The sequence below is a fragment of the Tympanuchus pallidicinctus genome, unplaced genomic scaffold (assembly GCF_026119805.1).
Source record: "Tympanuchus pallidicinctus isolate F22 unplaced genomic scaffold, pur_lepc_1.0 scaffold4, whole genome shotgun sequence".
Lineage (NCBI taxonomy): Eukaryota > Metazoa > Chordata > Aves > Galliformes > Phasianidae > Tympanuchus > Tympanuchus pallidicinctus.
This window is the reverse complement of record NW_026294758.1, coordinates 8,513,153-8,541,034: the sequence shown is the minus strand read 5'-3', so window position 1 is coordinate 8,541,034 and position 27,882 is coordinate 8,513,153. Positions and strand designations below refer to the sequence as shown.

General features: G+C 39.2%; 1 protein-coding gene across 4 annotated transcripts in view; it reads left to right on the top strand.

Annotated features, from left to right (window-relative positions):
• Positions 1 to 27,882, top strand: part of SNX24 (sorting nexin 24) — a 77,415-nt gene that overhangs the window by 22,798 nt on the left and 26,735 nt on the right. For all 4 annotated transcript variants that reach the window (XM_052700625.1, XM_052700624.1, XM_052700623.1 and 1 more), the window contains exons 2-3: positions 18,085 to 18,168; positions 23,353 to 23,457. In XM_052700625.1, coding sequence (XP_052556585.1) covers positions 18,085 to 18,168; positions 23,353 to 23,457 — 189 coding nt within the window. The remainder of the gene's footprint in view (positions 1 to 18,084; positions 18,169 to 23,352; positions 23,458 to 27,882) is intronic.

Sequence of the window (27,882 nt, the reverse complement as noted above, 5' to 3'; positions counted from 1 at the left end):
TAATGAAGTTGTATTCCATTAAGCAGTTATATACAAGGGAGCAAAATGTCATCACCTGAGTGTGGCTGCATTTCTGTGATACAACCTCATCTGTTCCGTCAACTAGTTTTGCTGTGATCAATAAGCAGTTTTCTGTGGCCTTTCACTACTGTCAGATGTCATTGAATGATGCAAATACACGTCAGAAACTAGGAACTTGACAGCTCACCTAGACTAAAGAGAGAAGTGTGGGAGAGGGTGTGCTGCTGGGATTGACAGAAATGACAGCTGGATATCTGCTGTGTATAAATGATTTGGTATTGCTTCAGACAAGATTTTTCATTTTCCATAAGTGTGCAGCAAGATGATTGTGGCTTGTACATGAGTCAAATAATTCAAAAATACTGAAGAGAAAAGAACCTTCTTGTGTTACAGGGCACAGGATCAAGTATTTTAAATGGTCTGCTCACAAGTGACCTCTTCTTTTATTCTTGTGTCTTGATAGTAAGTCTTGGGTACTACCTGCTTTTAAAATGAGGGAAGAGTAAATAAGTATTGTTGTCCTCAGAAATATATGGTGGGGAAAGTCTCCAGTCACATTAGCATATTCTTTCATCAAATAATTGCCTTGCATCAGCGACTTCAGGTTTTTGTTAGAAAAGCAAGGATCAAAGCTTTGGGAGTGTGTCGTCAGTTCTTTGTTTGTTTGTTTTGGTTTAGTTTAATTATGAAGTAGTTCTGAAATGGCTTTCAGAACTGACAGTGGAGGATTAAAGCAAACGGATGTATTCCACTGTGATGAATTTTAAATGCAGTGTGCAGTTTTATTTTTATTTGAAATTTTTATTATACTTCATGATTTCAACAAGGCATCGGCTGTCATAGTTGTTAATAAAAAGAGGTTAGTGGTATTCAGTTTTGCATTATAGTATTTAGGAATGGACTTTTGTTCCAATTTTAACGTAAGAAACATATAGCTCAAATTCCAAGCAGAATTTTCTGGGAAATTAGGAAGTTTCTGTAATCGGTGTTTGGAGATAAATTGACATTTAAGGTGTTGAAGAAAGAGCATGGCATTTGGCTTTTAGTCTTAAGGGTTGATTTACTCCTTAAGAAACATAGGCTTCCTTACCGTAATTGCTGTCTCCTAGGAAGGAAAACATGGAAGCTGATTTTGGAGAGAAAGCAAACAGTGAAATGAAATGTGCTTAAGAAAAAAATCTTGGCTTTAGTAATGTGAAATAGCATGAGATCTGTGCTTTAAGTTATTCATGACAGTAATCACTGTTACCTGGTAGCCTTCCATTCTTGCTGTCCTGACCGCTAGCAAAACTGCTTAGAAGATGAGGGTTAAGGTTTCACAGCCTAAAGAAGATTAGCATGTTTAAAATGTTTTTCCCCTCTCAATGGAACACAGTTTGCATGAAAGAAAGCTTCAGAATTCAGCTTGGTACTTCAGCTGTGAGCAGCCTTAAGAATTTTTCATGCAGCCCCTGCTGCTAAACAGGAGATTTTGTCTTCAGCAGGGATGCTTGTGATACTGCCATGTTCATACTGTGTCTCGCATGATCTCAGAGTCAGAATTCTGACTTCTGTAGTATTTGTTTTAGACTCTCAGGAGTATAACTCCTCTTCATCTCCATGGGTTTTCTTACATGAGTTTCCAGCAGTAGCTCTCCTCAGCTGAAAGGCTTAGACCAGGTTTTCTGAGAAAGGTGTGAACCTGGATTAAGAGTAACCAAGGAAAAACATAATAAATTAACTGCATTCCTGTTTTATCATCTTGGGTCTTGCCTCTACCTATCATTTATGTTGTTAATTACTTGGAGTGAATTATCTTTGTTTTATATAGGAGGAATAGGCTAGTTGCTCATCTACCCATACACATTTGCAACAAGTGCAGGGGAACGCAAAGCAGATGATGCTGAATCAGTAATTGCTGCTCTGCCAGCATACTTAAATTCATTTACTGGATATGATGAACTTGCAACTTTTGCAATGAAAGGAAGGCTGCTGCAAATGTTCTGTGTAGGCTGATTCTTATTTTGAATCAGAAAGTGGTTTTGAATTAATTTCTAATTTGACTCATCAACTCACAGGCAAGGTTGTTCTTTTTGCAACTGAGAAATGTTTCGTATGTAGAATAATGACCACAAGAAGAGCGGTGTCAAGGTGTAGCTATTAAGTGAGACTTTTGTCTCTGATCTCATTGTGACTGCTTTTAATGGGGGAGAAATGGTGATGGCTGATTTGGGGGGGAGGCGGGGAGGAAGTAATTAGACAGGAGAAAGCTATTTCAACTGCAATCTTACATGTGTGGACTCAGAATACCTTGAGAATGGTTACTGAAGATCTCTAGAAGTCAGCACGAGAGAGCTTCTACAACACAGTGCTTTCCTGTGTTTTAAGATGCTTTCAGTTTTAAATGAGTCTACTGTGTATTAATTTCTTAAGTTTATTTTACAAAATCACTTTTACTTTATTATGGCTATTTGACTGCAAATACTGGTAAGGTTAGATATTTCATAGTCCAGTATGAACTCTCTGAGTATTGTAACCTTCAGAATACTTTGAAAATTGCTATATCAAGACTGTAAAATTCCATTTTTCCATTGCTTACAGTCTTGCACTTAATATGATATGGTGTTTTTAAAACTGTTTCTAGAGCTATTCCTGCAGTAGTTCTGAAATCTCTTGCAATTCTACGTGCACTGCACAGTGATAGTAAGATTTGGGATAAGAGAATTGTATAGTTGACCAAACTTGTTGAGATCATATCAGTTTTCCATATCCTTCTGCTTTTTTCCTCTGTGTATTGCATCCAATAAGATAAATATATAGTTGGATTTTTGTATTTACAGATTTTGCAGTGTTTCTGTCACTTCAAGTTCTTGTTCCTTATTAAGACTTCAGAGATACAAACCAGTAGCTCAGTAATTGCTTTCTTGAATCTGCCTTTAATAATTACATTTAGTAAAGCTGTATCGAAAATTAGAAAGGCAGACTAATGGAAAACTAGATTTTTCACTGAATTAGAAAGCAAGACAATCCATATATTGACAACATTTCAAGTTGAAACAGATCAGGAAAACTGTTTTGGACTGTCTGTGCAAAGAGGCAAACAGAGGCCTGATGTGCAGTGTCATCTGCATTTTATACAGCCAGAGAAACTATAAGAGATTTCATGTAAATAGGTGTCTTGAATGGGGACAGTACAAATCCGATTTGGAAGCAAGTCACTAGAGGTTTTTTTTTAGTCAGAGATCTTTTTTGTTAACACTAATACTAAGAAGTCCAAGAAAGTGCAACATTGTGCTGATTAAAATACCTTGAAATAAAAGGCCAGGGAGCGAGGAAACATATTTTTAGTTGTTATTGTAGACGGGATCATAATCTGCAGAAGAATGTTTCTTGAGTTTGTTATGACAGCACTGTGAGCCAGTCTGTTTGAAGAGAGTAGAAAAGGTATTTGGTCATTGTTTAGTCACAACTGAGACCTCTCACCAAAAATTTAAGGCATTTGGATTCCCATTTTAAGAACAAGCAAAAACATCAGAACTATTTTCAGACTTCTATTCCTGATATGCCGAATGTTTTAAATGCTTTAAATCAAGCAAGCACTTGATTTACTTACAAGCACAGTACAAGCACAGTATCAAACAGGTGCTTGCAGCCATAGAGATATTTAAGTTTAGAGTAAGTGGGTTTACATCAGGTTGGTCGCCAGTTGCCACTGGGGTTCCTCAGGAGAACCCTGTTTTGGAGTCACTTGTAAGGTTTTCGTTAATGGTCTGGATGCAGGACACCACTGTACACTATGTTGGTGGACAGTGCTGAATTGGAAGAGGTGTTTGACTCCTTCAACGGCACAGCAGCCTTGCAGAGAGATCTAGAGAGACTGGAGAGCTGGACAGTGTCAAACCATGTGAAGCTGAATGAGACCTTGTGCTGGATTCTGCACCTGAGACAGAACAGCCCTGTGAGCAGACCTGGAGATGAGAAACTGCAGAGCAGCCCCACCAAAGGGATGCAGGATTCCAGCACAGGGTGTGGGTCTGGGTGCTGCTGTGTGGGGCAGGGGGTGAGGCTCAGGGGTCCTTGTGGGTCCCTTCTACCTCAGGATATTCTGTGATTATATGAACAACGAAGAAAGTATCACTAGACAGCCACAAATCTGAGAATTGCATGCATTTTAGAGCCTGTTAAAAAAAAATGGTATGCTAATATTATTCTCCCTCGGAATGGAAATAATGAATGTATGAGAAAGCAGTGCCACTTAACACAAGTGCTGAGAAGAACAAAAGGGAGGCATGGCTTCAGTTTCCTCCTAGCTGTCTTCATTTGCTGATTGAACAGACCAGTATTACCTGTAATTTGGGGATGATTCTGTAGACTGTGAATAGATTACTACTTCAACCGTACCTTTTTTTACCTGATCTTTTCAGTATCTGATGACAAAGATGAAAGACCCTTAGAAAAAATATTTTGAAATTAATGGAAATACTGTCTCTGTGGTTTAACACTAAGCACCACCCAGCCTCTTGCTGGGTAAGAGTGTGAGAACTTATGGCTTGAGTTGCAGTTGCTAGGTAAAGCAAAACCTGCATGTGTGAACAGAGCAAAGCAAGGAATTCATTCGCTACTTCCTGTGAGCAGGAAGACATTCATGCCCTTCCAGGAAAGCTCATCACATGTCACAGCGTGTTGGGAAGATGAATTCACTTTGAATTCCCTCTTCTTTACCCCTTTGCCCCTTTTCTTTACTCTTTAACTACTTTACTCAGCATGACCCCGTATGGTATGAGCCGTCCGTTTGGCCAGATTTTATAGAAAGTGTTCAGTGCAAAGGAAAGGTCTGCAAATAAGATAACAGACTTTACAGTATGTATTTCTATTTCTGATTGTTACAATTTATAAGCCGTATATTTTGGGGTTTGATGGGTTGACTTTTCTTTTGTGCAAAGAAATTTGCACAAAATTTCTATTTGAAACCCAGTGTGCTGTGTAGTAGTCATTGTAATCTGCAGTAATTCATCTTTTCTTCCTTCAAGTCCATTAGAAATGCTGCCAGGTTTTCCTGTCAGAAATGTTAATGTTCAGTTTTAGTTGAACGTTGCAATTATACAAGAAATTAATGGTGAAGATCTTACAAAGCTAGTGTAAAAGAGTAAGAAAATGTCACCCTTCTACATATTATGGCAGTTTTTTTTAACCTACATGTCTTAATGAATTTTCCTCCATTTTCTATGAGCCTAAGTAATAATTAAGGAGTTTTTTTCAACAAAAAAATCCTCAGCTGGGTTAATTCCATATTTTTTATGCATTTCAATGATACAGAAGTTTTGAGAAAAATAACTTTTTATTGTATTTCAAGAATGCCTTGCCAGTTATTATTGGTGGCATATCCCAAAAACACTGGCCGTAACAAAATATTGTGTTGGTCCATGACTGTGCAAATAACATCTTCTTGAGACTTCTTTTTCTCATGAAGCAGAGGAGCAGGGAAGTATTTTTCATGGAGAGTCGTCTTCTGCAGGTAGAAAAATCAATACGTTTTGTGGAATAGCTCTTCTTTTTCTCTTTAATATGCTGTAGAAGGAGGAGCTGAGAAGTGTTGAACCTAAGAGTAGAATAACAGTGGTCCCTGCTGCAATTAGAATTCTGATGTTAAATGAGATGCGTACACTGATGGTATGTGTAGAAAATGGCTTTGGGCCATATGGGGCTTGTGTGTTTTCCCTCCGTATTTTACAACCGTAATAAAGAGCTTTCAACAATGATGAAACAGCAAAATCAGGAAGAGGCAAGGAAGTTCGAGAGTCACAGATTTTCATGTCTGAAATAGGGACCAGTAGAGCCGTGTGTGTCACGGCTGTGTGTCTGTGTAAGTGTACTGGCTGTCTCTGGTCTAGGCCAACAGGCTCTCTGAGGACTTGGGCTTTTAACCTTAGGCCTCTGAATCATACCCAAGTGAGATGCTTTAAGTAGGTTTTCCTGGGGAAAACCATAAATTAAATCCTTTAGCACTGCAATAGCAAAATTCCCAGAGTCTGTAGATTTACAGTTTGCATTAATCTTGAGGCCATACTTACTGTACACATCATTTTTTTGTGCTATTTCTTTCACTCTCTCATTCTTACATGAGAAGAAGCCATAAAGGTATGTGCTTTGCTTGCTGGTTCCCACAACACTGGCAGTCGTGCAAGCGAAGCAGACATGCAGAGAGGAAAAGTAGTGTGCAACTGACTGCTGAGAATGAGTTTGCAGAGCTGGATTGCTGTGTGTGGAAGGCTTAATAGACAACGCTGATGTTTGAGTGTTGAATCTGCAACCATCATTTCTTAAGGGTTTCCCTTTTCTACTGTTTATTTCTAAGAAAGCAAGTGGAGGTGAAAGGAAAGGAGTGCAGCATTTGGAGAGGTACTGCCCAGCTGTATGGTTGATGGATGTCCCTTGTGTAGACTCCTAGACTAATGAATGAATAAATTAATTTTTGAATGTTAAAATGTCTGTTCTTTTTTTTTCCTGTTATCACAATGGCTCCAGGTTTTTGGTGAACCATGAAAATTTGTTGTGTAGGCCTGAAATTTGCAGTAACTTTGTGGAGATTCCATAAAATTTCAGTAGCTTTTATCACAGAACCACAGAAACACCAAGGTTGGAAAAGACCTACAAGATCATCCAGTCCAACCATCCACCTACCCAACAGCTCTCAGTAAACCTTATTCCTCAACACAAAATCCAAAGCACTGACAGTGAAGCACGAGCAGTGGTGATGCCATTGGAAAACCTCTGTTACACAAATACTCTGTGTTCTGTTACAAGTTCCTTTTTTTTTTTTTCTTTCAGAAAGGTATACATTGGCCAAACTTTTTTTTTTTTTTTTTTTTTTTTTGTATCAGAGGTGGTGGTTGTTGTTTCTTTCTTTCTTTTTTTCACAAATAAAGTAAAGTACATTTTTCTTTATGGATATGCTTGGACTGTCTCAGTCAAAACTTTCTAAAAATATTTTCTATCTGAATCACATAACCTGGTACGGAAATGTCTAAGCCCAAAAATTAAAGGTTGGCAAAACTGTAAGAAACTGAGTACAGTCTTGTAATGGAAAATATTAGATTGTTCTAACTAATCGTGTCACAGCCAGTTATTTCTGTAATATATTTTACTAAATCAACTCCGTGTCATATCCTCTTGGTATGTTACTGAGCTGCTCACTAAAAATAGCACCAGTGTGTGTGAACTGCTGCATGAAGCAGAAGAATAAGTAATCCACTGATGCAAGGTGAATGCCCCTTCTTTATCCCTTCATGTTTCTTACTTGCGAAAAGCACGGCTGCAAGAGTAGGTTAGCAAGGAGGGAGAACGTGCAGAGTGCTGAGCAGCTGCTACTTAAAGCAGCTGGAGGTATTGCTTAATAAACATAGTAGGCAAGGTAAGTTGCTGTAAACAGAGTTGATGTTTCTTGCAAATATGTAGAACAAAATTCCAAGTAAACTAAGAAAAGTTTTACATTCCTTCTGCTGGGAGGTACTGGAGGCTCACAATAATGGGGCTTTTGTAACAAAAAATATTTAAAGGAGTTATTTATGGCAGAGTTTTTTGTGAACAGCAACTGCAGAAGTTTTTATGTTTTTTGTTTTTTCGTTTCTTTTTTAATAAATGGTGGGATCCAGAAAAATACAAAGATTCAGTGGGTTTTACATAAGGGCGTCAGGTTGTCATTAAGCTCATAATAAGTTAAAAAGAATATTTGAAGCCTCAGGATGAGGGAGTGAGTGATATCTGGATCACTTATTTGTGTAGTGACATCCTTTTTTCTTACTTTTTCCCTTGATAGCACTTCTGAATTTGTGCAACAGGATTTAGCGGCTGTTCTTATCTGAGTGATTTGGTGTCTGCAAGTAGTGTGCAAACATGGCTTGTTTTGGAACAGTGAATCAAATGTGTTTCAGACCCAAGAATCAGGAGCTTGGAAGGTGTCTAACATTTCATAGACAAGTTAGCATTTGGGTACCTTTTTCTTGCAATGCTGTTTTTAGAAATCCTCTAGCTTTCATTAGTGGAGTATCCAAGCCAAGGTGACTCTTCAGTAGTCTGTGCATGGCCGTGACTTAGAATCATAGAATCATTTGAGTTGGAAGGGACCTCTAAAGGTCATCTGATCCAACTCCTGCAATGAACAGGGACATTTTTACTCCATGACTACTTCACAGTCAGAACAACAACAGCCAGCCCAGGCATCAATGCCTGCAGAATGACTTTTTTTTTTCTGTATTTGAGAAGGCACTTTCAGATTTTTAGACTTCCAAATTAGACATTTTGACTCTGATGCTTCTAGATTGCATTTGAAGAGAGTCATGTTTTGGATTACCTTTGGTTCTGATTACACATTTAGCACAATTTTCAGTGATCTGTTGCATGTTGCTTTGCCTGCAGTGAGCAGTTCTTGCACATTTCCAGCGTCATACTCAAATTATAATGTTTCAAACCTTTCTGAAATTTGTTGTATCAGCCAAATAAAGTATTACATATACATGTACAGGCATGTAATGACTCACTGTTTACTATCTTCCAAATGATGGAAAGGCCAGTTACAAATTAACATAATCCTCACTGAATCAATTTTCATTGTCTTTGGAATTATCAGTATTTAATTGTACAACCAGTGCTCTCTGATGGGTTATTCAATCTTGTAACACAGTATTGCTGAGAGGATGCTTCAGTTTTATATATTGTGCCGAATATTGGTTTGTATTAGTGTATCTGCTGCCTTTGAATCTACTTAATGCATTGATGTAATTGTACTGAATGTAGTTCTGTGTTTCAGATGTTGCATAATCTCAGGCACGGGCGTTGAGTTGAATTCTGTGCTGCCTGAAGTCTTCCACTACTGCCAGTACAAGTCTGTCTGAAATGTCTGTGATTCAGCTGCTTGCTGTATTTACTCTGTACAACTAAGAGTGAAAATTTGGAGATGTTTTTCTCTCATCCTTTTTTTTTCTCCCATTGTGCTCGAGCCAAGATTTGTGACTACATTGAGTCCAAAAGGATGTGCCTGCATCCCTCTGAATCCCTGCACCAGGGGAGATTCAGGTTGCACATCAGGAATTACTTCTCCTAGAGAGTGGCTGAAGTGGGCTGCCTAGGCTGGTGGTGGCGTCACTGTCAGTGGAGGTGTCCAAGGAATGTGTAGCTGTACTGAGGGACATGGGTTAGTGGGAAATACTGATGACAGGTGGATGGTTGGACTGGATGATCTTGGAGGTCTTTTCCAACACTGGTAATTCTGCAATTCTCTGATTCTCTGAACTTCACACTCATTCTGCGCCCTTCTGTTGGATGTCTCCATATCACCAGCTTCTGTTCCTGCAGATGTACCTTGATAGAGTTAGGCTAGTCCTGGCAGCACTAGGTTTTATTCAGACTTTGCTAAATTTTGCAGCTTGTGCAGCTGTAACCACTGCTTCTGTTTTGTTGCCAGCAATGCATGAACTAATTTTGGCTTACAACTGTCTACATTCATTGTGGCCACAAGGATAAGTATACCATAGATGTTGTTGGCCACATCAGGTGAATTCAGGAGCTTAGTAACTTAAATTTTAATCTGGGCCCAGTATTTTATTGTTTGTTTGGAACTGTTTGTGATGGTTTCTCTTGCAGTTTCTTAAGTAGTTGCACAAGGTTTTTCATTTCCATTCTGTCTGCCTTCCATACAGGTAAAGAACCATCTTGTTTTTCAAGTTTAATGCGTCAAAAAACAAATCCTGATAACCTCTTTCAAGTCTTTTCTCTGTAGCAGCAGGCGTAGTCCAGTAAGATATGAAGCTGCGTTGCAGCTTGAGTTTGTCTTCATCCCATTTTGAATTGCTATTCAAAAGAAATTAACTTCGCAGGGAAACCTTTGGTGAGCAAGATTGCATTCTTAAATGGCTATAATGACTCTTCAGAAACAAATGCTGATGTTTGAAATAAAGCTGCCAATTTTGTGTAAGAACAATAACGATAGCACACAACAGCTTAGGTAGTTGTGGCTCTGTTTCGAGGGGCAGAACAAACAGTATTTCTTTGCCTTGCACTAAGTTGATCTTTAGTACTGTGTGCTTTGTGTGTGCTGGCTAAATCCTGTTGTGTTTAGTGTTCCTATGTGTTTAGTAACTTGTCAGGACAGGAAAAAGCTAAATTTGTGTATCATGGTAAACATATATCTGAGACAATCCCAAGCCACCTTCTCCAAACTGTGATGCTTATTACCATGCTGTGTTCTGTTTAAACTGATTTCTGACTGAGGAGTGGAGATCTGGGTTGCATGGCAAATATTTCTCTAAATGCAGTCTTTACATGTCACTCACATGTTCTGAGTAATTGGTGTTTGTGCCAAGTGTTATCTCCTTCCTTAATATATCAAACCTTGAGGAATAGGATGTAATATCTTCACCTGCTCTGCTTGCAGGTGCCACTCAGCACTGTCGCATAGTGGTGCCTGGGCTTGGAATTAGCTGGACTATTGAGTTTTCACCTTAACTCTAAGCTTCTGAAAGGGACATCTGACAAGGCTGTTATTCCCTGTTGGAGCAAGGAATGCTGCTGCACATTGGTTTAATCATGCCAGGGAGTTTATGGTAATTAAATGAGCAAGTTGGGAGAGTACTGAATTATTGCAAGTTCCATGGGGCTGCAGTGTACACTTTTTTAACATATTCTTGGACACATTGGAGTTTTTTTTAGCAGACATTTCAGTATCAACATTTTGGAAGTCCTGAATAGCCCACAAGTTTTCAGACAGCAATTATAAACGTGAAGAAAATAACACAGACTTTAAATTACCATAGAATCATAGCAGGAAGGGACCTTTAAAGGTCATCTGATCCAACTCTCCTGCAATGAACAGAGACACCTACACCTCAGTCAGATGCTCAGAGCTCTGTCCAGCCTGACCTTGAATGTCTGCAGGAAAAAAACTTTGGTTTCTAGCTTCTAGTAAAGTGGACTTTCTTGCAGCTAGTTGGTTGCAGCAGGGGGATGTTTTCATTGTAGCTAGAAGCTGCCTCTTGCCTTGAAAAGTGCAGGGATTCTTCACAGTCTTTATGGATAAAATAGCAAAGTGTTTTCTGATGAAATATAAAACTCTTAACATCTCATCAGACATTGAATTCATCTGTTTCGTGTATATATTTTTGTCATCTTTTTTTTTTTTTTATTCAAGTATTTTATCTCAGTTTATTATTTTCATTAGAAAATTCACGTATCTTCCATTACAAAGCCTCATGGTTGTTCTATTAATAGAATATTTCTGGTAAAAGACATTGAGATAATCCAGATGAGCAAATGGAGCAGAGCAGGACATTGTTTTGTTTTGCTTTGTTCTGTGTGACTGTGAGGACTACAATGTGTTAGGAACCTTTTCCTTTTTCAGTAAAAGATAAAAACATTTTTTCTTGCGTTTAATTCAAAGGATGTTAGCCAGATAGGTGACCACACTGACAAGTTGGTTTTAAAGGGATGTCATCTGTGTAACAGTTGTTCTCTGCAGAACTAATAAAGAAAAATAGCAAGAACAGGTCAGATCTGGTAGCTTCTTGGTTGGTTACAAATTAGATTTCCATAGTCAGTGTTTTACTGGCAAGGGAAAGGTGTTTTAGCTTGGAAAGTCAAGAAAGTTATTTTTCAGGAAATGACAGTGAAGTTCCTATGGGATTTTTTTTTTTTTTTTTTTTTAATATATGAACGATGTGCTTGGGAAAGATTGGTTTAAAGTGAATTGAAAAAATCAGAATACTACTTACTCTTATGTGTCAGCAGCTCCTTCACTCAGCAGTGACACTGGCGCAGAAGCCTCCCTCGAGCTCCCATCTTGCAGGAGTTAGTCTCCCTGGGTTGTGATATAAATCGTTTCACCAGCTCTCCCTCTAAGCCCCAAGAAGTGTGACATACTTAAAGGCCATCTTCAGAAAGAATTCCCTAGAGTTCTGTGCATGTTTTTTATATGTAATTCCTACCAATACTGTGCCATTTTATGAGTGTGGAACACCTATACTGCAAAAGAAGGTTGAATGTGGAATATCCTTAATTATTTCATAGGTTTGGTGGGAAGGACAAACTCCATGCTGAAGACTGTTGAAGAGCCCATAGCCTGGTCTTCTTTTATGGGCTTAATTAATACCTGACCTTGTAGGTAGGACTGAGTGTAACAGTTTGGATCTACGTAAGAGAGATCACAGTGTTTGGAGTGCAGGGATAATAGGGATTTTGAACTGAGTTTGGGTAAAACAGCATACCTGGAAACGTGATGGGTGTGAATCTCTTGGGAACCTTTCTTTATCAGTGAAACACAGAGTGTAGAGCCATATTGGAGGATGGAGTGTGTATGCTTGTGCACAGAACTGGACTGGGGAGCAGGGAGGGGAGCAGGGCTGGGGGCTGCTGCTGGGCTGGGGGCTGCTGCTGCCTGCTGCCTGCTTTCATACCATCTGGAAAATGGGATCAGCCTGTTTGGGCACCTCTGCCAGGAAGGAGGGATGCCCCACAGCTCTGTGCATGTTCATCCTAATTCCCAACTCCATGTTTGTTCTCAGTTCCTGGAATTTAACTGCTATCTCTTTTTCATTTCCTGCCTCCAATAGCTGCCTTCATCTGTAAAGTACTCACAGAGCCCCAGCTAAACCAGCTGCTCCACTTCTCTCCTTACTATCCATTCCTACAGGGGAGGGCTGTTTGGATACCAGCTGCTCACACTTTTGGGGGCTGCAGCTGCTGCAGGATGCAGGAGCAGATGTGGCTGTAAGCAACTTGCTTAAGCTTAAGAACAGCTTAAGTCTCAGCAAGTGAGCATGGAGTCAATAACCCAAACAGGTGATGGGGGAAAGAGCTGCCCTGCACCCGCACAGAACTGATTTCTGCTGCCTCTCCCTCCCTCCTGAGAGTGAAGTCAGAATAAGTGGATTTGTTTTCATCTGGGGGACAGTGAGGTTCAGTTCTGTCTGGGCTGCTGAGAGGTTTGGGTTGGCCCTGTGTCCACCCCCAGCTCTGGGCAGAGAGCATTCAGGCAGTGCCTTACCCACATGTGGCCATCGCCATGACAGCGCCCCAGTGGTCCTGCTGATGCCAAGGACCCTCATTCTGCCCCTGGTTGGTTGGATGGAGACAGGTTTAGAGTCATCTTTTGATCTTTGGTATGTGCTGCGGTCTTGTTCTAATTATAGCATAACAGAGAGAGAAAATGTGCCATTGTCTGAGCAATAATGAAACACTAAGCATGCAGAAATCCTATTCGTGCCTCGTGGACCATAGCTGTCATTTCATTTGTCCTGGAAATCCTTCCATGTGGCCATGACAAAGATTTAAGGCTGACTGTCTTGGCACTTTGAAATCATTAGCTGTTCCTGAGACAAAAGTCTATCAGGCATGCTGAAGCATCTAAAGGGATGTATTTATTTCTGTCAGTAATGTATTAAATAGAAGTGTGTTGGTAAGTTTGCTATTAGGAGAGAAAAGTACAGTACAAGAATCCTGTAGGATTTTCTTTCCTGTGAATGTTAGATGAATGTATCTGTTTCCTGTAAAATTCTCTTTTTCTGCTTCTGGTTTTTGCATCTCCTTGGTTGCCCCAAACCTTTTTCTTGACTGTAATTTTACAGAAGATTATATACTTTGTAATTAATTTTCTCTATATATAAATACACACAAAATGATAGTAATAGCTTACAAAAATAATAAAAAATGGAATGAATCTAATTTCTTTGATTGAACTCTCAGAGTATCATCTCTGTGTTTCTCATATAATAGGAAGCCACACTGAGACATTACTCTGTCAATTTTCCTTCCTATTCTTGATCATATTTGTCATTTGTGTCAGATTTTGTTAAATTTGTCCTTCTGGTTTTGGGGTGGAGTTTTGTTTTTTATGTTTTTTGGTTGGTTGTTGGATTTTTTGGATTAATTACTGGAATTATGTTTTTCTACATCAAATTAGAAGATAGGAGTCAGCTGTTTTTGTCGTGTGAGTGCTTAACGTGCATAACACTGAAGGAGATTGCTGTCAGTTTAGTTTTGTATGGTTCTCTGTCTTCTTAGCATATCTCTGCACTTAAAGGCATGTGTATGTTATATTTGCTTCTGTTTTCTTCTGTTTAAGCTATCTCAAAAATTCACAGAGATGCAACACCAATTATTTGTTCTTGCATTGTACGTTGTAGTTATTATGTAATACTGTACAACTGCCGTGCTTTCTGGAACAAGAAATATTACTCCTCTTGAAAACGCGTCATGTAGCTAGCGGAGCTGTGATTTCAAAAATGGATAAATACGGAAAAGTGGCAAAATTATGTATAATTGCCACTAACAAAAAGTGGTTTCCAGTATCTGAATATATTCCATCTCCCTGAGACAAAGTAGAGGCAAAGAAGGGAGCCAGAATGGTTCCACCCTCTTTTTATCCTGCGATCATATTTAAATATTTTTGTAGTCAGTCCTGAAAGCTTTGAGTGTCTTATTAACAATAACTTTAGCTCCAGGAGTTTCCTTCGTTGTTTTGATACCTATGAATTGTAGAGCTGGTGCTACAGTTTTGGTAGGCGACATCAGCATTATTCATGATGATTTTCAATTTGGAGTTGCTTACCCCTGATGTCATTATGTGGGTTAAATTCTGTTGGAAGAACACTTTCAATGATCTTCTGAGTTTGTGCAAACATCACTGCTAATTGTTGGGCAGTAACCAAGAAAGGTAAGTCACTTGTAGTTTCAGCATATTCATAGAAGAAAGTTTTCTGATTGTTACGTTCCTATCTGTAATCCTTTGTGTCCTAGTAAGGATGAACTTAATTTCTTTCAGTGCAGTGTAATTTCTGGTAATTCATTGACTATGGGAAAAGCATTGTACTTGTATTAATCAGTGATTAGTTGTTGCGTTTTTCATTTAACTATCTCCTCCAAAAAGTCATATGTCTTTTCAGTTATCTGTTCGTAGAACATGGGCATTTTTAAAAGTAATTCTCTTGCAGTGTTGCTTTTTTTTTTCCCCACAGTTCTTCCATCTTTATTTTGGCACTTTACTCTTTGTTCGCCTGTTTCCTCACATTGTTCTTCTGTCAGGGCCTGCAATTCCTCCGTTAGATTTGTGAGGCTGGTAAATAGCTACTCTGAATTCACAAGGAGATTTGCTCTGTTGTAAGCCAGTGCCATCCTGCTGCATTTCACATACAGCCTTGTCCTCACGAAACTGCAGCACCAATTTAATTCTGTGCCATTAGGATGCTCCTATGAATTGTGATGTGGTAAATGTGGAGGAGACAAGCTTGGAATATGTGCACTAATGACAGTGTAAATACAACTGAATAATAATATAGCAGTCATAAGCACAGTATGTGATATTTCATGTACTTGCAGTTGTGCTTTAAGACACTGTATAATTCAATTTAGTATTTAAATGTTTTAGATGAAAACATTTACAGATGCCTGCTTAATATATTTTCTGCTAATTGCTTTAGATTTATGACATTTAGGTGCCGCTGTGAGTAAATAAGCATAATTTATGGTGTTGGGTTGGTATTTTTTTGTTTGTTTATTTCTAATGTTTTTTTGTTTTAAACAGTAGATGCACTGTTCATGCACTGTAGATCCATTGTCAGTCTTCGTAAATTTCAGGTGGCTGCTAAAACTGAATCCAAGGGCTCTGCACTGTAGGAGGCAAAGTCAAAGCATTTGTATTGACGGAGCCAATTGAAGCTCTGAAGGTGTCAAAACTGTGGTCTTGAAGTTGTCAATGTTGCATGCAGAAGGCTGTGGCTCTGTGTTTGCAGGTCTTCTGTGAAGATCCTGTAAACTTGTACGTCCTCTATCTGGCAAGACTTACGCAAACCGTGCTGGTAAGATTAAAAGGGAAGCCAGACAAGTGCTGCATACTTTTTGTTTCTGAAGACATTTGTACAATTCAGTAACCAGTGGTGAAACAGAGCAAAATAGGTACCAGCTTTGGAAAGAAGGTCAACAGAGGGATTTTTATTTCCCTTTTACCCCATGTTCCAACTATTCTCCTTCATAAATGACAAATCTGCTGTCTTTAGGCAGGAGATTTCCCTGAAGTTGCACATGCCTAAGATCAGGGTGGGTGTGCACGAGTCTGTGTGACACAGGAGGGTTACCTGCCCCAGGAGCGCTCACAGATGAGGCAGGAGCCTATTTGACATGCAGCCAGCAGAAGTGCTGAGCTAACGTTGGTGCTGAGGCTCTTACCTGACTGAGGGGCAGTTGTGTGTCATGAGTTGGTAGCAATTGCTGGAGCTTTAGTTAATTCAAAACCATTGCAGCATCTGAAGTGGCCACTTCACACTCCTAATTTAAGTATTTTTATATTCTGTTAGCCAGTCCTCCCACAAATTGTCCTTGAGTCTCCTTATCCACAACATGTTTCCTGTGCAGTCAGAGGCGTTTTGTGCCTTGTGCCTATTTCTTTCATGCAGTGTGTAGAGTATAAGATGTAAGTAATGTTTTCCTCTAATATAATTAGGATGTTAAGTCTGGACTAAAGAAAAAAGTTTGCATTGATTTTTCTTTGCATCCGATCCTCTTTACAACTCTGAACTTAAAATATATTCCTGAGGGTACCTTGGAGTTTTTGCACATTGAGAGGAGAATTGTTTAATAGCCTATAGCTATTCTCCCAAAATAGTCTAAATGGACAAGGAAAAAAAAAATCAATGCACCCAAATAAGGTCATTTGCTCACAGTGATTAGGACACAGAAATAGTCCTTTTCAAGGAGGTGGAACGTATCTCAAGTTATTTTGATGGATTACAAAGGTCTGAACTAATTTTGGTAGTGTAAACATCGGTGTGAGGTGACTCTGGTCCCATCCATCCTGCGTTCAAAGGTGGATGTGTTTCAGGCTGGATTGAATAAAGTGCCATCTGGTTCTCATGTGGTTTGACTTGCCAGCAAGAGCCATCACAGTTAGAGCTGTGTTTGAAAGGCAGGTTCCAGCTGACAATAGGAAGCATTTATCCTGCGTGATTCCTGCCTGTTTGCTCTGATCCGAGCTCTGAGCACATAACTGTGTCAGAAAACCCTTTTTTCTGTGCTCAGATGTGAACACTGCTTGCAAATTTATTTCTAAGTACTTTCACTTGCTCCAAATCTCAGGTCTTGATGTAATCATCTTTTCTGACCATTGTCTTTCATTCTCCAACCCCTACAATTCTGTGATTCTCCTGGAAATAATTATTTCCAGCATTTTCTGAGCAAAACAGAAAATGAAAAAAAAAGAAAAAAAAAAAAAAAAAAAGAAAAAAAAAAACAAACCTGGAAAGATCAGGCACCTTTTTTGTATTGCTTTTCTGCTGATCTTGTCTTCATTTAATAGACCATGTTTTCTTGAGTACTTCAAAATATTTCTCATCACTTCCCCTTAGTACTGACCTTGCAACCTGAGTATCAAGGAAGTGTCATGTTAGTGACTACTAATTAGTGCATCCAGAGAGCTGCTTCTGCTGGCCTTCAACCTCCTATAGGCAGCAACCAAAGCTGTCACATGTATCATACAAAGAAAACAAGCATTTGCCGTAGCTTTTCTGTTGTTCCCCCCACACACCCCAGGTTACAGATAGTAGCATGAGCTCAATTGAAACTGCATCTGACTTTGTAGGTTAGGAAGTAATTAACCCGCAGTGTAGTAGTTGAATTTTTTTTCTCCATGCATAGCATAAGGCCTTTATTACTGGTTCTTACTGCATTTGTGTTGTTTTTGTGTTATATGTAAGAAAAGAGAATAAATCTCTGTTTCCTTCCAACCTTCTTCTTGTCGTTCCTACTGTCCTTTTATTTTTTTAATACTTCCCACTGTATTAAATATTTCTGAAATTGTCTTAACATTTAGATTTTAATATATAGTGTAAAGTCCACATGGAACTGTCTTTTTCTTTGTTGAACAAACTTGTTAATAAAAGAGTCAGCCATGATACCCATTTGTCATTTTTCTGTTTTTTTACCTGTTTCAACTGTCATATTTTGGAACCACCCTACATTTTGGGTATAATGTGCAATCACAGTCTTGTCACAGAACTATCTGTGCAAAAACCATTTATGTCTTTTTTACTATTTATAATTTTTCAGGTCTTCAAAATAGAAGTGCTAATGAGTGGAAGGAAGCATTTTGTGGAGAAGAGGTATAGTGAATTCCATGCTCTCCATAAAAAGGTAAGTATCTATTTACACATAGCAGATTTGTTTCACTCTAATTGATTCCCCTCACTTGAAATTGTTAACATTTATGGTTTATCTTAAATACATCTTGTGATTCATGTCTCTGGAAAAGAGAACTTACCTTAAATAGCTGTCTGCTTTGTGGAAGTGAGGATGGTGGGTTGCGGGCTGATCCTTTCTCTGCTTTTCTATTGCTTTTTACATGCTGCATTGCTAAAATGGCATCCGCAGTATGTTGGGTTTTTTTCTTCTTACAAAATGATGAAATACAGCACATTCCTATAGCAAAGCAATACAGCTTTGTTTTATATGCTGTTATGCAAGTAATTTATGTTAAATCTATAAATTGAATTGCTAACCTGCTGAGCTGAGGCAACAACTTGTGCACACCAGGAAACTAAACATGAAAAGGACTGGCTCACTCTGCTGCTCTTCATTCAGTGATTGTGGTAGGAAATATCCCTTAATCTTTCATGATTGAGTGTCCACTAACTGTTTTGATGCTTTTGAAGGGAGGGTACGACTTCTCCTCCCCAGGCTGAACTAGATGCTTTTATTGCATCCTACCAAAAGGCAAATTTTAAATCGTTTCTGCCTTGTGAAAAGCAAATACTGTGAAGAATAATTCTGGAAAAGCAGCAGCCTACTGGTGTTGGGGGTATGCTGAAGAGCTTCAGTCCTTTCCTGGGACTTTTCTTGCTTTGGCATTGGAGGAGCATGTGTAGGCTTCACTGCTTTTGCTTGTGCTGCTTTTCTTCAGTACCAAAAATCTGCATCTGCAAAAAACGGAGAGGAACACAGGGAAAAGCTTGTGGCATTTACAGCTCCTGCCACTGCAGTGTCACAGGAGCTTGCTGATAACAGCATGTTTGGTATCCCTGAGTCATCTCATGAATGGTGTAATCCAGGGAGGAAGCAGAGAGAATGAATTTTGACAGCCTTATATTGATATAAGCCAACTTGGGACAACAGAAAGAAACTGCTGAGGTGTATGTGTCTTTGTCCTAAAGAATCTTTAAAAAAAAAAGATTTTGCTTTACTGCACAGCAATCAATATGTGCTATTATTTCTTGGCCTTTTGCTTCTTGCCCCAGCTGTGGTAATTGACTGCCACTTTATAAAGTGCATTTTCTTGTTTATTGCTTTAATTCAGATCTCTCTCACATCTTTTTTGCCTTGTGTTCTATTTCAATATGATAACATAGGAGCAACAGTGTCAGAATCAGCAGTACAACTTTACAGTGTGCTTCTGACATACGTGGGCTTTATTTTACACACACTAAAACAACAAATGAAAGTAAAATAATAGGCGGACTAAGACACAACCGGTTAAGTTAGGAAGCATTGAAAGGGAAAAATTAACTTTTCTATGCTAAAAGTGAATATCTAAGTAGATTGTTTGCTGTAGTTGTCTGATTTCACTGTGGTTTCTGGTGTTGCATGGTTTAATTTCCAGTTATCTCTTGACTTACTTGCATGTTCCCCTCATTGCTCCACACAAGTGTCATGAATGATTGCAGTCTCAGTCTCAGGTTTGTCACCTTGCAGTAACTCCCTTTGTAGAGAATTATCCTTAAAGCACCAAAAGAGCCATTAATGACACCTCTTTTTTCTCTAACCAAAAATAGCAGCAAAATATTCAGCCAAAATTCAAACAGAACCTTTTGATTACCTTTTAGTCTGTTACATCTTACACCTCATCTGCTTGGTGTCCATTTTAAGTTTGCTGTGGTTTTCTTAATTCTTCCAGCACAGATGCAAAACACCCAACGTTTTTTGCTCAACATGCTATTTAAGTCTTTTTTTTCTTCCACAGTAATACTTAGGTTTGTAGTAAACAAAAAGTTCAAGAGGTCCTGATCTGAGGCTTCAGTGCTTTCAGTGCTTTCAGTTGCAGAAATATTGGAGAAAGAGTTCTCTAACAGTACATTACATCATTTCACCCTTTATTCATCTGCCTTGTGTTAGAAAAAGCAGAAAATCTCAAAGCTCTTAAGATAGTACAATTCTCTTCTTCCCCTTTAATTCAAAACATGAGTTCCACTCTCCACTGCATGCCTGAAAATTATAAAGGTATCATTAAATGTACTGCATTTTCAAGGTGCCCTCAGCACTGCAGATGACTGGTGAGCAGCAGAAATAAAACCTTTGCTGGGGACAGGTGGGGTAGAGAGTGGGGCAGATCAAACCTTTATCTGAGAAGGGTGAGCTGCACTAGAACCTTATGAAGGAAGGGAAGGACTGTTGAGAGATGATTCGTTCATCAGAGTGCCAATAATGCCAGTTAATATGTAGGTTCTTTTACTTATTTATTTAGTTTTGGTATTTTTTAGGAAAGCCATTTCCAAGATGTTGGTTGGTTTTGTCTTTCTCTGCTCACCTTCTCTTGCACACCAGGGCTGTGAAAGAGCTAAGCCCCATTTTCTTTGCAATCTGGCTGTAATGGAAAGGGTTTAAAATCTTCGAGGCTGCTACAACACACAAGTAGAAATTACTTCTTTGTCACATTAGAAATGTAATTGAAGTCTGAGTGAAACTTTTGTGATTTTCACTTAATTCATTTTTACAATGAATTAAAATCTTCCTGTCTGTATAACATAGTTAAAAATACGATGATGTACCCATATTTACTCACTCCTCTTTTATTCCACTTTTTTTCTTTGCATTTCAGTAGTTCTTTTTTAGTATGAAAATGTTAGGTGGCAGTGAAACAACCAGTGCACTGAAATCTAGAAAACACCTAAGATCTACGCATCAAGTTTTGCAAATTATTTATAATTTTAGAGTAGTTGTTACTTTCCATATTTGGACAAATGATTCTATAATTGATCTTCTGAGACATCTTTTAGACTTGAGATAAATAGGGACTACAGTTTCATAAGTATCAGCGTCCTCAGCAGGTTTGCAGATGACACCAAGCTGAGTTGACACGCTAGATGGAAGAGGTGCCATCCAGAGAGACCTGGACAGGCTTGAGAGGTGGGTTCATGCCAATCTCATGAAGTTCAGCAAGGTCGAGTGCAAGGTCCTGCACCAGAGTTTGGCAGTCACAAGCACAAATGCAGGCTGGTCAGAGAATGACTTGAAAGCAGCCCTAAAGAGAAGGATTTGGGGGTGTCAGTTGATGAAAGTCTCAACATAAGCCAGCAATGTGTGCTTGCAGCTTGGAAGACCAACTGTATCCTAGGTTGCATCAAGAGAAGGGAGATGATTCTGCCCCTCTGCTCAACTCTCAGGAGAACCCACCTGGAGTTCTGTGGCCTCAACACAAGAAAGACATGGATCTGTTAGAGCAGGTCAGAGGAGGGCCATGAAGATGATCAGAGAGCTGGAGCACCTCCCTTGTTACTACAGGGTAAGGGAGCTGGGGCTTTTCAGCATGGAGAAGAGAAGGCTCCACAAAGACTACATTCATCCTGCCAGCGTACTTGAAAAGGACCTACAGGAAAACTGGGGAGGGACTTTTTATAAGGGGCAGGTAGTGACTAGAAGAGAGGAAATGGCTTTAAACCGGAATAGGGTAGATTTAGACTAAATATTAGGAAGAAATTCTTTACAGTGAAGGTGGTGAGACATTGGAAGAGGTTGCCCAAAGATGTTGTGGATGCCCCTTTCCTGGAAGCACTCAAGGCCAGGCTGGATGGGGCTGTGAGCAACCTGGTGGAAAAATCAGATTTTGTGTTTTGGCTTTAAGGCCATTCAGTAAATGTACATGAGTTTGGTCAGATTTCATTTTCATTTCTTATTAAATTGTAATCTAGCACTGTTAAGAAATCAGGAAGTTGCAAAATATTTCCAGAGCGATCGAGATTTCTACGCTGGAGCTTCGTTACCTGTGATTGTAGAGACATTGATATGTTGGCACTGCTTTTTCCTATAGTGACATCTCAGCAATCTCAAAGATGAAATGTAAATTCTCAATCTCCCATGGGTACGCATGTCAAAGTCAATTTTGAGTTTCTTTCTTTGCCTCCCTTGCCTCAGATCTACTCAGAGGCAATATACAGCAGAAGGAATGTCCAACGTCACCTCCTATTAAAATGCATTGAGGCCTATTCCAGTTACTGTATTTGCTCCATAGTTTTGAGGGAAATGTTAATACTGGTTGGTTTTGAAAAAAAAAACGTTGCTCTAGAAAGAGAATTCTTTCTGTTGTCATAATAGATATTTGTGTCTGTCTGTCTGCTCTCATTTATGCATACGCACACAGATTTCTACATATATCTATGAAAGATTTTGTATGGGAATCTTAGAGGAACAGTTGTGGAGCTCTGTTGGAAGTTATATTCAGTGGCAGTCTTGGTTTTTTTCTGTGTAAGCTACTGAACACAATTGTCAATCCATTGGGGCAAACTGAGGGCATGGATATCTTGCTCTCTTGATTCCATAAAAATGTTTAACTCTTCTCCTTCCTCCACTTTTACATAAATGCCTATATCTGGTGTTAGAAATGATTGTGATTTTTTGTCACCAGACTTGTAATACCTGTGTACAGTGCAGTCATACTCTAACGTGTTATGCAAAGTCAATTAAAGAGGAAATGAAGCACAAGAGGAACTTAATGTTCTATCTTATATCTTCATTGGGTGCTTGAGGCTGCAGTGGGCACTGAATCCAGCTGTCGGGTGCCAGGTGTTCCTTCCTCATCTGCTATTAGCTGCTGTGAGGTAGGTTGAGCCCTTGCTCTGTGGTTTCTGGGCTTCTTGAGTGTTCTCCCAAGGCTCAGCCTTGCAAGTCACCAGAGTCGGAGATTGACATTGCTCTGCTTTAGTTATCCTTCAGCCCTCCTGCCCACTGCTCAACTGCAGTCAGTTATCAGTCTGGCTCCAGCGTGTGATCAGTGTGACATAGTTCCTCATTTCATGTATCCTAAAGTAGCTGCTGCTGTTTGGCTGTAAAGCCATTAATGAATGACAAGTTGTGCTAGGCTTTCTGTTCACTGAAAAGGGCAACTGAACACAGGGATTTTTAACTGCAGCCTGTAGGTATGAAAGGGCTTAAGAAGTCAGTTGTTACTTCAGTGAGTTGAACTTGATTGGAGAGGATCTTGATTGCTGTGCTGTTTTCCTTTATGTGTGGTTGTTTTACTGATGCTGTCTCTCATCTCTAGTGTAAACGTGTTTACTTTAAAGGGGCACTATTATCCTTTCTCTTCGTCTGAATTTCTTTTTGTTTTAGCTCAAGAAATGCATAAGGACTCCAGAGATCCCTTCAAAGCATGTGAGGAACTGGGTCCCAAAGGTCTTGGAACAGAGACGACAAGGCTTGGAGTTGTACTTGCAGGTGAGTTTTCTCCCACTAGCGTGATGTAAAAACAAAAACGTCTTTTCAGGGTTGTCTACTATCCAAAGCATCTCTAGGTAGTTCAGGTATGAAGTGGGCTGTTCACCTATAAGCAACTTAAAATGTGGACTGCAAGTTGCATCCTTACTGGCAGTGTTCACTTAGCAAGTCTAGCAGCTGGACTGTTAGCATTTTGCTTCTCATTAGACTACTTCTCATTAGGCTGCTGACTGACTTAGGCGAACTTACAGGCACTGTATTTTCTTGCATATAAAATAATACTATTCTTTCCAAATCTGATTTTATTGTACTAATGAAAAGTGCAACAGAAGAGAAAAAAAGGAGGCTTTATTTAACTAACCTTAGCTTAGGCAAACTGCAGAAGAAGCAGCTCATCAAATTCATATCCCTCTTCTGTACATGTCTAGTTCATCTAGTTTAAGTAGGTATTCATCATCGCATTCTCATCTTGCTGTTGGCACTGCATTTTTAGTCCTACCTGGACACTCATTATGCTCCAGACTGTAAAGGGCACCTACAGGAATTATTTGGATGTACAAATATATAAATGATAAATCCCATCCTTTTTTAATAGATGAAAATTCTACTCTCACTGTGAACTTCAGACATTCTTTAAAAAGCAAGTTGGAAAGAAAAGTCCAGCTCAATTTTTGGAAGTCCAGCTCAATTTTTGTTCTGAAATATGAGTTTCCGGAAGTAGAGGGTTTTTTTTTTAAATTTTTTATTTTAAAACATTTAGTGACTATTTTTCAACTGAAACATAGAATCATATAATTTTTTGAGTTGGAAGGGATCCTTAAAGGCCAGATAGTCCTACTGCGCTGCAATGAACACCACCTACAGTGCCACCTACACTTTGATCAGGTTGCTCTGATCCCCATCCAGCCTGACTTTGAATCCTCCAAGAATGGGGCTTCTGTACCACCTCACTGGGCAGCCTCTTTCAGTGCCCTACCATCCTTAAAAAATTCTTCTTCGTATCCCATCAAAAGGTCTGTCCTTGAGTTTGAAACCAATTCCCCTTGTCTTGTCACGGTACTGTCTGCCAGTACTTGAAAGGGAAACAGGAAAGCTGAGGAGGAACGTTTTATAAGGGCAGGTAGTGACTGGAAGAGAGGAAATGGGTTTAAACTGGAATAGGGTAGATTTAGACTAGATATTAGGAAGAAACTCTTTACTGTGAGGGTGGTGAGACACTGGAACAGGTTGCTAGAGTGTTTGTCCCCTTCTTACTTGTAGCCCCTCGTTAGATTCTGATAGGCCATTATTGGGTCTCCCCAGAGCCTTCTGTTCTCCAGGCTGAACGGCCCCAACTCTCAGCCTGTCCTCATAGTGTGGTGTTCCATCATCACAGTGGATGTCTTTGAGGAAGATGATAAAGAGCTTTGGTCCCAGTACTGACTCCTGAGGGATTCCACTTGTAACTGATCTCCGTCCAGATGTTGAGCCATTCACCACCCTTCTCTGAGTACAGTCTTGCAACCAGTTCCTGGTCCATCAAACAGTCCACCTCCAAATCCATGTCTTTCCAATTTGGGGAGAATGATGTCATGGGCAAACCTTAGTGAAGTCCACATAGATGATGTCAGTGGATCTTCCCTTATCCATTGGTGCAGTTACACCATCATAAAAAACATCAAGGTTGGTCAGGTAGGGCCTACCCTCAGTGAAGCTATATTGGCTGCCTGTATCATCACCCTTCTCTTCCATGTGCCTTAGCATATCTTTAGGATCTGTTCCATGGTCTTCCCTGGCACAGAGGTGATCCTGACAGGTAGTAGTTCCCTCTGCCCTCCTTTCTACCCATTTTAAAAATGGGTGCAACATTGCCGTTTCCAGTCACTGCAGTCTTCACCTGATGGCCGTGGCTGTTCAAATATCATCAAGAGTGACTACATTTGTTATTGTGGGTGTAAAAAAAACATTGCAGTTACCAAGTCCTTTTGGTTTTGAAACAAAAGGATCTTTTTGGTTTTGTTGGCTGTCAGCACAGTTTGTGCAATCAGTGTGTTTTTATTTTAAGGACATTTTCTGTGACTTTCCTTTTTTTCCTGATTTTCATGGAGTTGCCTTTTGGAGAGTATCTAAGGCACATACACCTATTTCTTGTATGAGGTTTTGTTAAGAAGCTACAAGGGTAAATTGCTTAGCATTTTTTAATTAGCGATTAAACTGTAAAAGAACATCTCCCCCTACTGGAAGACTTAGTCGGCTCTTGTACATCCTTCATGTAATTAACTTGTACCCTCTTCTTTTACTGGTGGATATCACAAGAAAATGCAGTGGTTAAGACAGGAAAGGACAGCTACGAGTGCCTGATTTTAGGAAAATGAATGCTCATATCAAGGCAGTTCACTTATCAGAGTGCCAAGCACTTTCAAGACGGTGTAGGAATGTGCTCCAACTTCAAAATACATTCTGTTTGTTTTTAATTCAGCACTGTGTGTATAAAGTGTGGCTGATACGTTTTCAAGTTATGCTAATGGAATTTAATCTTCAAAAGTAGATTGGCTACTGCCATCATTAGTAATCAACCATTTCTGCAAGTGGTCAACTACAGTGGGCTTATTTTACTTGCTGTAGTTTTTTTCAAAACCAGTTAGAATCTCACACAAAGATTTTGAGCAGATGCACAACTATTACTTTCAAATTATTTGTTTTATGCAGCATATGGTAATTTTTCATTATTTTACTTTGCATCTTGGAAAAACCTGTGCCAAAGACAAATAACGCGCTGTGCCAATTGCGGTTACACAGAGACCTCTTTCTGACATATTGAGTTTTTAATATATTTTTAATGAAGTAACCTCCTGTAGTTGAAATTTGGATAAAAGTAGTGAGATTAAATTAGAATGTTTGATCTATCTCTGCATCAAATAGTAAGAAAAGCAAAGAATTCCATGGTCTGAGATTGAAAGTGCTGCTGCTTGAGGTACCTAATCTTCTTGTGGTGAAACCAGCCTTTCCGATTCTTTCAGTGTGTGAGTTTTGTTTCATGAAGTGCCTGGTCAGGAGCCCAGAAACATTTCTAATGAACAGCAAAGTGGTGAATAAACCAAATATTATTAGACTGTGATATAGAAATATGCGCTCTAGCTATATTAGAACTATTCAGCAAAATCCACTGTCATCCATTGTCAGCTGAAATTCATCAGATAGGTAATTTTTGGTTTTGAAAGCTAGTTGAGGATGTGTTCTTCCTGTAATGATCTGATTTTCCTGGGTTTATATGTGTTATTTTTAAGTATTTCTAAGTGTTTTTAAGTGTGTAAGATGTTGGAGCAGCACTGAGGGCCTTATTTTTGGTTACTGTGACAAGTGTTTCAATCTGATGAGTATTTGTTAGATTTTGTGTAATGTACTCTTGGAAGGAGCAGTTCTTATAGAGCTTATTTTCAGTGAACTGCTAATAGGGAAGAATTTGATCTAACCACCTGCCCTCTACTGATTTGAATTTAGGTCATATCCTGGTCCCACTGAGCAGACACTGGACGTTAATCCATCCAGGCTCTCTGCCTGGGGTCTTGCCCTTTGTCAGGCCTGCCTTTTGACATTCAATGGAATAGACATTTTCTAACCCTTTGGGCAGAAGAAATTTCATCATTTGTTGATGTCATCAGTCCAACGAGATAGAAGACATGGTTAACAGAATTCACTGTAATGTGGCACCCACTCGACATCAGAATATGTCACTGCTAGTTTTCATTGAAATTATTTGATTATAGAGAGATTTTGGAGAAGGCCTGTATTTGTGATGAGCTTCAGGATACTGTCTTCTTTATTGTGGTCCAGGTGATCGGAAGAGATTCTTCCTGTGACTGGCAGGGATCTCATACAAAATTGAGGGCTATAAACCTTCTGAACCTGTCTGTGTGGAAGGATGTAAGGTCTGTATGTATGTATGCCTCTAACCAAAGATAACACATAGAGATAATACTTCTCTCAGTAGATGTCAAGAAAGTGTACTTGCCTTTTATTTACTCTTGAACTTTGTGAAAAGAGAGCAGTTCTGATTCCTGAAGAATTGGTTGGAGCACTGTTTGGCAGAGAGGTTTGAAGACTTGGTGAACTTTGATATTTCAGTTGTTTCAGGGTTCCCAATCTGCAAAATGAGTTATGTAGTTTCATGAAACTGGACTAGAGATTTGTTTTCTGTTTAGGGAAATAATCTCGAGATCTGGGAAGCACTTTGACCTATATTTCAGTATTCTTCAACATGCAATTCTCTTTGAAAAAGTTCATGAGAAATGTAAAGGAGAAAATCACTCATTACTGTACTCATTACTATATATAAAGTATATATACTATATACTTTTTTACTCTGGTTTGGGGAACTATGCAAAGCAAATGCCAAAGAAAAAAAATATTTCTTTAATTGTTGACTGCAGAAGAAAAAGTATCCTA